Source organism: Moschus berezovskii, chromosome 9 (genome assembly GCF_049115385.1).
Source record: "Moschus berezovskii isolate FMDL1 chromosome 9, NW_MosBer_1.0, whole genome shotgun sequence".
Taxonomy (NCBI): Eukaryota; Metazoa; Chordata; class Mammalia; order Artiodactyla; family Moschidae; genus Moschus; species Moschus berezovskii.
The window spans coordinates 35957535-35971252 of NC_142468.1; the positions used below are offsets into that span (position 1 = coordinate 35957535).

The following is a 13718-nucleotide window of genomic DNA, read 5'->3' on the forward strand; positions in this document are numbered from 1 at the left end:
TAGACGGCAGCCCACCAGGCTCCCCCGTCCCTGGGATTCTCCATGCTAGTACCTTAAAATTATGGTTCTGAAGCCAAAAACAGTTCACCGTGATTTACATACCAAAGACTTCTTTTGTGTATATATGTGTGTATCTGTTTTTTATTGAGGTGCAGTTGATCTACAATATTAGTTTCAGATGCACAACATAGTGATTCAAATTTGTATAGATTATACATTTAATATTATTATAAAATGCTGGCTGTATTCCCTGTACTGTGTAATATATCCGTGTAGCTTATCACAGCGATCTGCGCCTCTCAATCCCTTCTTACTTCTTCTCCCTTCTCTCTCTCCCCACTGGTAACCAATAGTTCCTTCTCTGTATCTGTGATTCTGTTTCTTTTTTGTTACATTCACTACTTTGTTGTCTTTTTTAGATTCCACTTATAAATGACATCATACAGTATTTGTCTTTGATTTATTTCACTTAGCATAATACCCTCCAAGTCCATACATGTTATTGCAAATGGCAAAATTTTATTCTTTTTGTGGCTGGGTAGTATTCCACTGTGTATAGTTATCACATCATCTTTAGCCATTCATCTGTTGATGGACACTTAACGTTGTTGACATATCTTGCCTATTGTAAATTACGCTGCTATGAACTTTGGGGTGTATGTATGTTTCTGAATGTTTTTATTTTCTTTGGATATATACCCGGGAGTAGAACTGCTGAATCATATGGTAGTTTTATTTTTAATTTTTTAGAATGTTCAGTTCAGTCACTCAGTCGTGTCTGACTCTTTGCGACCCCATGAATCACAGCACGCCAGGCCTCCCTGTCTATCACCAACTCCCGGAGTTCACTCAAACTCATGTCCATCGAGTCGGTGATGCCATCCAGCCATCTCATTCTCTGTCGTCCCCGTCTCCTCCTGCCCCCAACCTTTCCCAGCATCAGACTCTTTTCTAGTGAGTCAACTCGTCACATGAGGTGGCCAAAGTATTGCAGTTTCAGCTTTAGCATCAGTCCTTCCAATGAACACCCAGGATTGATCTCCTTTAGAATGGACTGGTTGGATCTCCTTGCAGTCCAAGGGACTCTCAAGAGTCTTCTCCAGCACCACAGTTCAAAAGCATCAATTCTTCAGCGATCAGCTTTCTTCACAGTCCAACTCTCACATCCATACATGACCACTGGAAAAACCATAGCCTCGACTAGACGGACCTTTGTTGGCAAAGTAATGTCTCTGTAATTTAGAATGTATTTGTTTATTTGACTGCATTGGGTCTCAGTTGTGGCACACAGGCTCTTCTCTGCATCACTTGGGATCTTTCATGCAGCCCATGGACTGTCTAGTTGTACCACTTGGCTTCAGTAGTTGCTGCTCACTGGTTTAATTGCTCTGCAGCATATAGGATCTTAGTTCCCTGACTGGAGATCGAACCCTCTTCCCCTGCATTGTAAGGCAGATATTTAACCACGAACCACCAGGAAAGTCCCTAGTCAATTTATGATTTAAGGTAATTATTGATATGTATGTTCTTACTGGGGCTTCCCTGGTGGCTCAGATGGTAAAGCGTCTGCCTGCAATGCAGGAGACCCGGGTTCGATCCCTGGGTTAGGGAAATCCCCTGGAGAAGGAAATGGCAACCCACTCCAGTACTCTTGCCTGGAAAATCCCGTGGTTGGAGGAGCCTGATAGGTTATAGTCCATGGGGTCACAAAGAGTCGGACACAACTGAGCGACTTCACTTCACTTTCATGTCCTTCCTGCCATTTTGTTCATTGCTTGGGGGTTATTTTTGTAGGTCTTTTCTGTTCCCTTCTTCCTTTTGTTCTCTTCCCTTCTGATTTGATGACTATCCTTAATGTTATGTTTGGATTTCTTTCTCTCTTTTTTTAAAATTTTATTTTTAGCTGTGCTGGGTCTTCTGGCTGGATGGCATCACCAACTCAGTGGACATGAGTTTGAGTGAGCTCCAGGAGTTGGTGTTGGACAAGGAGGCCTGGCGTGCTGTGATTCATGGGGTCGCAGAGTCAGACACGACTGAGCAACTGAACTGAACTGGGTCTTCATTACTATGTGCAGGCTTTATGTAGTTGTGGTGATCTAGAAGCTATTCTCTAGTTGCAGTGTGCATGCTTCTCATTGCCGTGGCTTCTGTTGTTGCAGAGCAGGGGTTCTAGGGCACGAGTTCAGTAGTCGTGGTACACGGGCTTAGTTGCTCGAGGCATGAGGGAACTTCCGAGACCAGGGATCAAACCCGTGTTCCTTTCATTAGTAGGCAGATTCCCAGCCACTGGACCACCAGGAAAGTCCTTTCTGTGTATGTATTATTAGATTGTTGGTCTGTGGTTACCATAAATGAAGTTTATATATAGCAATCTGTCTGTGTGTGTGTATACACACATAATTAAGTTGTTGATCTCTTAAGTTCAAAGGCATTTTAAGAACCCTGAATATTTAAAAAAAACCCCATGATTACTGTTTTTGATATCATTCTTTTTCTTGGACAGGGAGGCCTGGCGTGCTGTGTTTCATGGGGTTGCAAAGTGTCAGACACGACTGAGCGACTGAACTGAACTGAACTGAATTGCTTATTGTAGATTTAGATGCTTTTACTACTTTTGTCTTTTAACTTTCCTGCTAGCTTTGTTATTTACTACCTTTCCTGTGCATTATTGACCTTTACCTGAGCTTTTTCCTTCTCTAATTTTCACATTTCTAGTTGTGGCTTTTTCTTTTTCACTTAGAGGGGTTCCTTTAACATTTTTCTTTTTTAACATTGGTTTGGTGGTGCTGATTTCTCAGCTTTTGCTTGTCTGTAAAATTTTTGCTCTGTCCATCAAATCTGAATGACAGCCTTGCTTGGGATTCTGTGTTGTAGGTTTTTCCCTTTCATCATTTTAAATACATTGTGCAAATCCTTTCTGGACTTCAGGGTTTCTGCTGAAAAGTCAGCTGTGCTAGCCTTACGATAGTTCCCTTGTATGTAACTTGTTGATTTTCCCTTGCTGCCTTTGATAGTCTGTCTTTATCTTTAATTTTTTCCATCTTAATTACAATGTGTCCTGGTGTGGTCCTCTTTGGGTGGATGCTGTTTGGAACTCTCTGTGCTTCCTGGACCTGGATGTGTTTCCTTTCCCAGGTTAGGGACATTTCCAGGTATTTACATACCAAAGACTTTTATTTGCTCTTGTCCCTTTTAGTGTCTTCAGATTTGTTTGGAAAATCAAATGAAAACATTTCTTCTTGGCCCTTAGTCTTCACTTTCTTGGCTCAAACTTCATAGTTCCCACAGAAGTTTTTTTCGAGCTCCAGCTAGTATCATTGTCTCCCCAGTGTCCGGAAGTGGCTTGTGGGCAGAAGTCCTCACAGGCTTTCTGCAGGAAAATAGAGTGATGTCCCAGGAAAACATGTCTACACATAACAACCTCCATATACTTCAGATGGGTACCTTCACCACCGTCATGCATCTTTCTGGTGCCAGTAAGAGGTCATAGCCATTGCAGGATGGAATGGAGTTTTTCTGTGTGATTTGGATCCACTCGTTAAGAGCAAAAACTTTTTTTTTTTTTCCTGCATCACAAGGCTTGAGGGATCTTATTTCCCCAACCAGGAATTGAACCTGTGTCCTCAGTAGTGAAAGTGCAGAGTCCTAACCACTGGACCACCAGGGAATTCCCAATGTATATTATAGTGTTCAGTTTCCTAGATTTTTTTCTTTCTTTTCTATCCCCATTAGCCATTGTTTTGAGACTAGTTTTATTTCATCAACATCCTCTTAACTGCTGCTGCTGCTAAGTCACTTCCGTCGTGTCTGACTCTGTGCGATCCCATAGACGGCAGCCCACCAGGCTCCCCCATCCCTGGGATTCTCCAGGCAAGACCACTGGAGTGGGTTGCCAGTTCCTTCTCCAATGTGTGAAAGTGAAAAGTGAAAGTGAAGTCGCTCAGTCGTGTCCGACCATTAGCGACCCCATGGACTGCAGCCCACCAGGCTCCTCCGCCCATGGGATTTTCCAAGCAAGAGTACTAGAGTGGGGTGCCATTGCCTTCTCCGATCCTCCTAACTACTGATATCTTTTTTGCAGGCTCCTCAAGCCTTTCTCGGAGAAGGCAATGGCATGCCACTCCAGTACCCTTGCCTAGAAAATCACAAGGACAGAGGAGCCTGGTGGGCTGCAGTCCATGGGGTCGCTACGAGTCGGACACGACTGAGTGACTTCACTTTCACTTTTCACTTTCACCCATTGGAGAAGGAACTGGCAACCCACTCCAGTGTTCTTGCCTGGAGAATCCCAGGGACGGGGGAGCCTGGTGGGCTGCCGTCTATGGGGTCGCACAGAGTCGGACACGACGGAAGTGACTTAGCAGCAGCAGCAGTAGCTGCAAGCCTTTCTAGGAAGGAGAGAGTTACTATTTATAGGAGCAAACTCTGAATTTGTAAAACTTGGTATGATTTAGTATACAGTATCTGTCCAAAGACTAAGTATTCTAGTAATGTTTCTAGGTTCTATCTGCTAAAAATGTTAACTTTAGCAGGTTATAAATATATCCACAATGTGCTCATTATTGTGGAACTTGGAAATTTTTGAAAATGTGTTTATGTATTGCTATTGATAGACTTTTCTTGAAAGATAGAGAACACTTAACTAAGAAGATCTTAATATATTAAATCTGATGCTCTAAATTTCCTTAATTTCTAAAAGCTTAGGATGTCTGCACTTGGAAAAATATTATGACTAAAAATGAATTCTGTCACTGACTGCCACAGAAATTACCTAGGACGCTCAAGACTACTTTTGTCAAGATGGCCAAAAGGTTTTTGGTAAAAATGGCTTTTGAAAACTGCTTTTGTGTACTGAGTCTCAAATATCATTGAAAGTAGTTGAATAGTGCTATTTTTTAACTTCTTTCTTTTATATCTTAACAGTTATGAACCTGAACTGTTTCCTGGCCTTATTTATAGAATGGTGAAACCACGAATTGTGTTGCTTATCTTTGTATCTGGAAAAGTTGTGTTGACAGGTAAGTTCTAAGATTCTGACTTTGATAAAATTCAACATCTTTGCGTATGCTTTGCTTATACTTTGTTTTGCCTTTTAAATAACTTTGTTCACTGTCATACAGCAATTCTTGGTATTATAGAATACCTAGGAAAAAATGAAAAGCAAAATGAAAGATAACATCATACGTTGGTCCCTATAGTTAAACAATATAACTTTTTCCATGTTTTTATGTCATTTTGATATATATATATATAAGGAATATGTTATGTGTTTATGTGTCTGTTCAGTAGCTCAGCCGTGTCCAACTCTTTGTGACCCCATGAACTGTAGCCTACCAGGTTTCTCTGTCCATGGAATTTTCCAGGAAAAATTACTGAAGTTTATAGTTATTTCCTACTCCAGGGATACTCATCTTTACATCCTATCTTTTTAATAACCATTATAACATATGTAGCTTAACTCACTGTTACAAATTCTTAATGAAGGCTTTCAATGTCTGAACAATGTTCCTACAAAGGGGTCAACAAATCTTTTTCTGCAAAGAGCAAAATACTAAATGTTTTAGGTTTTGTGGGCAGTAGAGTCTCTGTCACAACTGAGCCTTGTTTTATTGTGAAAGTAGCTGTGAACACCACATAAAGAAAAAGGCTCTGAAGTGTGAATTTAATGTAGTTCTTTTAATTTACAATATCAAGGAATTTCTTCTTTTTTCCCCCAACCATTTCGGTATAAAAATCACTCTTAGCTCACAGGCTATACAGAATCAGGTAGCAGACTATGTTTGACCAGCAGACCTAAGTTTCCCAACCTCTGTTCTAACGTGTTACTTCATCAGACTGATTCTCCTATTGTCAGGTTATGCTTTCTCTTTGTTTGCCACTTATCAATGGGACAAAGGTTTGGCTATTTTTGTGTGTAGAGAGTCATTTTATTAGTGTAAATGCTCAGAAGGGAATATCTGTCTAAAGACAGACCATTTTAAAGCTTCTTAGTACAAATTATTTTATGAAATTGTTTTGAAAAGGGTTATACAATCAGTTTTTCTATAGCATACATTGCTGCCAGCAATGTATATGAGTATCTTTTACAAACTCTCAGCAACATTTAAAAGAATAATTACAGAAGAAAACTCTAACTGTGTAAGTGAAAAGGATCTCACTGGTAATCAGAAATAGAAATTGATTGCTTTTCAGCATAGTAAACAGCATTTCATCTTTTAAAAATAGTATGTATGTAACTTACTGCTTTTTGTCTATTTTCCCCCCTCTAAGGGTTTGTGTGAGTTCACCGTAGTACTGAAAATAATTACCCTTCATTTTATTTGTTATTTTTTCCAGTTTGACTTATTTTTACATAAAGGTTTTATAAATTCTTGAGTTAAATGGTTGAGGCTCTTTTCTACACCATTCTACTGAAGTTTGCTGGTTTTGCCTTATTTTGTTTGACTTTTTACACATTTTATTCTCTGGGACCAGGATGAATACCTGGTTTATATGGCACGAGCCAAACAGACTATTCCCCACCCCCAAATACCTTTTGAATACAATGCAACAATTGCTCAGATGCAACCAGTTTAGTGTCTATAATAATTAAGACCTCCTAGTAATATATGTCCTGAAGAAAGGGGCAAAAGCCTGCCAAGTACATTGAATAGTGTAGATATTGCAGCAAATATATGCCCTCCTCCAGGGAAAAAAAATTTCAAGACCTTTGGATGGATGCTTTCATCTATGTGTTATGTATCATTATGAATCCGTCTCATATACAAGTACAAATTGCGAAGTACAGGCTAAGTTCCTACTATAGGTATACAAGAACAAGTTTCTTTAAATATCCATAATTCAGACCAACTTTCTTAGTTATCCCAAATAAAAAGGAAAAATATATACTTTTATGTGCGCATTTGCTAGAAGTTTCAAATTACAAAAGTAAAGTAATGTCAACACAGGGCACTGAAGACCATATAATACCCTTCCCTTAAAATTTGTCAATGTGTTCAGCTCAAAGAATAGCACAGCTAATTGTAAAACTGTCTTACTCCGTTGAGGTGCCAAAGCTGCAATCAGCATGTCCAAAGCTACAATTGAATGAATGAATGGTTAAATGAGCTGAGAACAAACAGGACCTACTTTCCTACTTTGTCCTTCATCATGGTCCTGAGAGCAAACAGCTAAGAGGCCTTAACACAACTTTTTCAGGACTGTGCTGCTTTTCTATGGCTATATGATATTTAGGACCCATGCTTTTTTTCTCAGACCATGGTAAAATGAATAGTCTGGCTAGGATCTGCTGGAGCAATATACAGTGACAGCATATATGTCAATTTTCACACTTCCAAGATGAGACATAATAAAGACATGTTAGGTACTCATATACCAGGCGTTATGATAAGTAAGGGCTTTTATGTGGGTTCTAGTTAACTCTATGGGCTTCCCTGGAGGCTCAGAGGTAAAGAATTTGCCTGCAATGCAGGGGATGTAGGTTCAATCCCAGGGTTGGGAAGATACCCAGGAGAAGGAAATGGCAACCCCCTCCAGTATTCTTGTCTGGGAAGTCCCATGAACAGAGGTGCCTGGTGGGCTACAGTCCATGCGGCTGCAAAAGAGTCAGGCACGATTTAGTGACCAGACAACCACAGTTAATTCTGTGAGGTTATGCTTAACATCTCAGTCTCCTCACCTGTAAAATGAGGACAATGGAGAGCTTAAGTAACATTAACAGTGTCAAACAGCTGTTCATGCTGCACGTGCCTGGCTTCAGAACTTACCATCTGCATGTACGGACACTATCCCCCAGCTCTTTAGATGTCTCTGAAAACACCCGTGTGGTCTTTTGGATACCTTCCTCCTAATAACGCCTCGTCACCTAAGGAAAGGTAAATAGTCTTAGTGGTGAGAGGCAGCAGGTGTGGTGGCTAAGAGGCTAAGCTCTGGAAGCCAGTCATCTGGTTTTAATCCAAGCTTTACCATCTATTGGCTACATTGACCTTGGGTGAGTTTGTGCTCCACCTTGATTTCTACATATGTAAAAGGCAGGTGCTCATAGAAACTACCTGCTAAGTGTTATGAGGCTTAAAAACAAGACATGACATATGGTAAACACAGTATAAATGTTAGCTGTTATTACCTCTGTGAAAGCCCACTCTTCTTGTGTTTTCCCTAGTACTGAAAAAGATGAATTGTTGCTCTCATGCCTTGCCCAGATGATAGGAATATGAAGTTTAAAGAGGCTTTAGTAAAATGCTTTTTATGCTTATTTCCTTCTGGCATAAAGGATGCAGAAGGTGGGTCTTTGTTATGGAGGGTCACTCTCAATCAGCTGGGTGTCAGTGGTTCTTGGAAATGAGTGGGTCAGAGGACACCATAAAAATGGCAAGACTTAATAGTGAGTGAGCCAGACAGAGAACAGGATATCCCTGTTGATCATTGCTGGTAATTTACCACTAAGAGCGACTCAGTATATACTACAAAATGTATACCTTGAGAGTTTAAAGTCTGTTTATTTTTTCCCCAATTTGTAAGACTTTCATTTATGTGTATACACATGTAGTATCCCTTGGGAAAATAAGATGTGTACTTGTGACTTGGTGTAAGAATAAAGTTAGAAAATCCAGGTAGTCCTGGGAAGAGATACTGGGGCTGGCTAAGAGGTCAGGAGGGCTTCCCAGGTGGTGCTAGTGGTAAAGAACCCACCTGCCAATGCAGGAAATATAAAAGACATGGGTTCCATCCCTGGGTGGGAAAGATTCCCCTGGTGGAGGACATGACAACCCACTCCACTGTTCTTGCTTGGAAATTTCTTGGACAGAGGAGCCGGGTGGGCTATAATTCATAGGGTCACAAAGAGTTGGACATGACTGAAGCGAATTAGCACACATGCATGCATGCAAGGGGTATGGATGCGCTTGCAAACTCTATCATTAGATGACAGATATTTAATAAACTTTGGATGCCTACAAGGTGCATATACTGGTTTAGGTGCTCAGGATGCGAAAGCAAGTACAACGCACTCCTTATCCAGCAAAAATCCAGCCTGGTGAAGGAGACAGACAAATTACATGATACTGATTCTCACAGAACCAAATGATAAGCCATGAGTGCGTGAACCACCCATCCCAGCATCCCTAATCCTGAAGTACATTCTTTTAGGACAGTAAAAAATTGCTGAGCTCTTGTTAAATGTTACCATTTGAAAAGGATTTTTTGTAAAAACTTGTTCATGCAATCCTCATAGTTACACTATGAGAAGACTGTTGTCCTTGTTTATAGGTGAGGAAATAGAAGCTCAGAAGTCAAACAATCTGCCTGTGATTTCAAACTTAGTGGGAGCGCTTGCATTTGAGCCCATGTGGTTTGATCTCAAGCCAGTAGCCAGTGCTTTCTTCAGCGCACTAGCCACAGAATTTCTACCTCATTTACCACAGTTAGCAAAGGTGTTTATCCCCCAAATTGGTGTCATCATAACTTGAAGGAAAGATCTGGCGAAAGTGAAAGTTGCTCAGTCATGTCTGACTCTTTCCAACCCCATGGACGATAGCCTGCCAGAATCCTCTGTCCATAGAATTCTCTAGGCAAGAATACTGGAGTAGGTAGCTGTTCCCTTCTCTAGGGGATCTTCCCAACCCAGGGATCAAACCCAGGTATCCCACATTGCAGGTGAATTCTTTACTGTCTGAGCCACCAGGGAAGTCCAAGAATACTGGAGTAGGTAGCTGTTCCTTCTCCAGGGGATCTTCCCTACCCAGGAATAAAAGCAGGGTCTCCTTCATTGCAGGAGATGGAAGTAAAGTCTGATGCTGTAAAAAACAATATTGCATAGGAACCTGGAAAGTTAGGTCCATGAATCAAGGTAAATTGGAAGTGGTCAGACAGAAGATGGCAAGAATGAACATCGACATTTTAGGAATCAGTGAACTAAAATGGACTGGAATGGGAAAATTTAATTCAATGACCACTATATCTATTACTGTGGGCAAGAATCCCTTAGAAGAAATGAAGTAGCCCTCATAGTCAACAAAAGAGTCTGAAATGCTATTCTTGGGTGCAAGCTCGAAAACGACAGAATGACCTCTGTTTATTTCCAAGGCAAACCATTCAATATCATAGTAATCCAAGTCTATGCCCAGACCTATAATGCTGAAGAAGCTGAAGTTGAATGGTTCTATGAAGACCTACAAGACCTTCTAGAACTAACACCCAAAAGAGATGTCCTTTTCATCATAGGGGACTGGAATGCGAAAGTAGGAAGTCAAGAGATACCTGCAGTAACAGGCAAGTTTGGCCTTGGAGTACAAAATGAAGCAGGGCAAAGGCTAACAGAGTTTTGCCAAGAGAATGCACTGGTCATAGCAAATACCATCTTCCAGCAACACAAGAGAAGACTCTACACATGGACATCACCAGATGGCCAACACTGAAATCAGATTGATTATATTCTTTGCAGCCAAAGATGGAGAAATAAGTCAGCAAAAATAAGACCAGGAGCTGACTGTGGCTCAGATCATGAACTCCTTATCGCCAAATTCAGACTTAAATTGAAGTAAGTAGGGAAAACCACTAGACCATTCAGGTATGACCTAAATGAAATCCCTTATGATTATACAATGGAAGTGACAAATAGATTCAAGGGATTAGATTTGATAAAGTCCCTAAAGAACTATGGACGGAGGTTCGTGTCATTGTACAGGAGGCAATGATCAAGACCATCCCCAAGAAAAAGAAATGCAAAAAGGCAAAATCATTGTCTGATAAGGCCTTACAAATAGCTGAAAAAAGAAGAGAAGCGAAAGGCAAGGAGAAAAGGAAAGATATACCCATTTGAATGCAGAGTTCCAAAGAATAGCAAGGAGAAATGAGAAAGCCTTCCTCAGTGATCAGTGCAAAGAAATAGAGGAAAACAATAGAATGGGAAAGACTAGAGATCTCTTCAAGAAAATTAGAGATACCAAGGGAACATTTCATGCAAATATGGGCACGATAAAGGACTGAAATGGTATGGACCTAACAGAAACAGAAGATATTAAGAAGAGGGGGCAAGAATACACAGAAGAACTATACAATAAAGATCTTCATGACCCAGATAACCACAATGGTGGAATTACCCACCCAGAACCACACATCCTGGAATGTGAAGTCCAGTGGGCCTTAGGAAGCATCACTATAAACAAAGCTAGTGGAGGTGATGGAATTCCAGTTGAGCTATTTCAAACCCTAAAAGATGCTGTGAAAGTGCTGCACTCAATATGTCAGCAAATTTGGAAAACTCAGCAGTGGCCACGGGACTGGAAAAGGTCAGTTTTAATTCCAATCCCAAAGAACAGCAGTGCCAAAAATGTTCAAACTACCACACAATTGCACTCATCTCACACAATAGCAAAGTAATGCTCAAAATTCTCCAAGCCAGGCTTCAGTAGTATGTGAACCATGAACTTCAAGATGTTCAAGCTTGATTTAGAAAAGGCAAAGGAACGAGAGATCAAATCGCCAACATCCGCTGGATCATCAAGAAAGCAAGAGAGTTCGAGAAAAACATCTGCTTTTGACTACACCAAAGCCTCTGACTGTGTGGATCACAACAAACTGTGGAAAATTCTTCAAGAAATGGGAATACCAGACCACCTTGCCTGCCTCCTGAGAAATCTGTATTTGGTCAAGAAGAAACAGAACTGGGCACGGAACAGCAGACTGGTTCCAAATTGGGAAAGGAGCACATCAAGGTTGTATCTTGTCACCCTGCTTATTTAACTTATATGCAGAGTACACCATGCAAAATGCCGGGCTGGATGAAGCACAAGCTGGAATCAAGACTTCCGGGAGAAATATCAATAACCTCAGATATGCAGGTGACACCACCCTTATGACAGAAAACGAAGAAGAATTGAAGATGAAAGTAAAAGAGGAGAGTGAAAAGTTGGCTTAAAATTCAGCTTTCAGGAAACTAAGATCATGGCATCTGGTCCCATCACTTCATGGCAAATAGATGGGGAAACAATGGAAACAGTGAAGACTATTTTGGGGGGGTCTCCAAAATCACTGCAGACGGTGACTGCAATCATGATATTAAATGGCACTTGCTCCTTGGAAGAAAAGTTATGACCAACTTAGACAGCATATTAAAAAGCAGAGACATTACTTTGCCAACAAAGTTCTGTCTAGTCAAAGCTATGGTTTTTCCAGTAGTCATGTATGGATGTGAGTGTTGGAGACACCCATAAAGAAAGCTGAGCACTGAAGAATTGATCCTTTTAAACTGTTGTGTTGGAGAAGACTCCTGAGAGTCGCTTGGACTGCAAGGAGATCAAACTAGTCCATCCTAAAGGAAATCAGTCCTGAATATTCATTGGAAGGACCGATGCTGAAGCTAAAGCTCCAATACTTTGGCCACCTGATGTGAAAAACTGACTCATTGGAAAAGACCCTGATGCTGGGAAAGATTGAAGGCAGGAGGAGAAGGGGACGACAGACGATGAGATGGTTGGAAGGCATCACTGACTCAATGGACATGAGTTTGAGCAAGCTCCAGGAGTCGGTGATGGACAGGGAAGCCTGGCATGCTGCAGTCGCAAAGAGTCAGACATGACTGAGCGACTGAACTGAACTGAACTCCTGCATTGCAGGCAGATTATTTACTAGTTGAGCTACCAGGGAAATTGGTTATCATCATAACTTAAAGGAAAGATCTGGTAGATTTTGCTTAAAAGAGAAGGGTCATATAATCAGAGTCTGGTGTTTCAAATTGAGATGTTTGATTATCGATTGATTATTAATAGGACCGTGGGGCCAATTTAGGTTTCCTCAAAATTTTTATGCCAATATTTCAGAGAGGAAATATTTCACTAAATTGGCCAGATTCTGTCATTTGGATTTACAGTTCCTTGCGATGTTTGTTTGCTCACCTTCCATCTAAAGGAAGGAACACAGATACATGAAGTCTTCTCTCAAAGCTGATACTCATGATTCAGGGATCTTCAACTTCTTGGGCTTTGCTTTCCCACACAGCAAATTTTAAAAATTGCACTAGACAGTTTTCCTGAAGCCAAAAGTGTCTAACATTGTTTTTCTATGCTATAAAAAAATGATCACTCTAATGTCTGTTCCCTCTTGGGGACATTTTCTACTCTCTAGGGGACACCAGAACGCTATACTATTTGGGGCTTGAATGTAAAGCTCTTGGTATTTCTGAAAAAAATTTTTGGCTGCCCCATGAAGCATATGGGACCCTAGTTCCCTCACCAGGGATTGAACCTGTGCTCCATTCATTGGGAGCTTGGAGTCTTAATCGCTGGGCCAGCAGGGCAGTCCCTAGGTATGATTTTTAAGTGTTAGGAAAAACTGAAGTACATGGTTACCCAAAATGCTGGACCTGGATATCTGTTACTCAGATATAAAAGAAACTTAGTTACAAGAGGAAAAGAACTTTAGTTTTGGTTAGGGGGGCATTAGGTGAATGTGTATCTGTGTTTGCTATACCTACTGTACTGCTGTGGTGTGCTGTGTTTAGTCACTCAGTCATGCCCCACTTTTTGTGACCCCACAGACTGTAGCCTGCCAGGCTCTTCTGTCCATGGGGATTCTCCCGGCAAGATTACTGGAGTGGGTTGCCATGCCCTCCTTCAGGAGATCTTCCTACTTCACTGTCTCCCAATTAAGGTTGTTCTATTCAATGTATCCAGAACCTGAAAAAGTCCAGAAGCAGAGAGTCTTTTTATAGTGATGTCTTA

The 13718-nt window shown here is 40.9% G+C and overlaps 1 protein-coding gene across 1 annotated transcript in view; it reads left to right on the plus strand.

Annotated features, from left to right (window-relative positions):
- Positions 1-13718, plus strand: part of TBPL2 (TATA-box binding protein like 2) — a 28863-nt gene that overhangs the window by 13170 nt on the left and 1975 nt on the right. The window contains exon 6 of the mRNA XM_055436929.2: positions 4924-5018. Coding sequence (XP_055292904.2) covers positions 4924-5018 — 95 coding nt within the window. The remainder of the gene's footprint in view (positions 1-4923; positions 5019-13718) is intronic.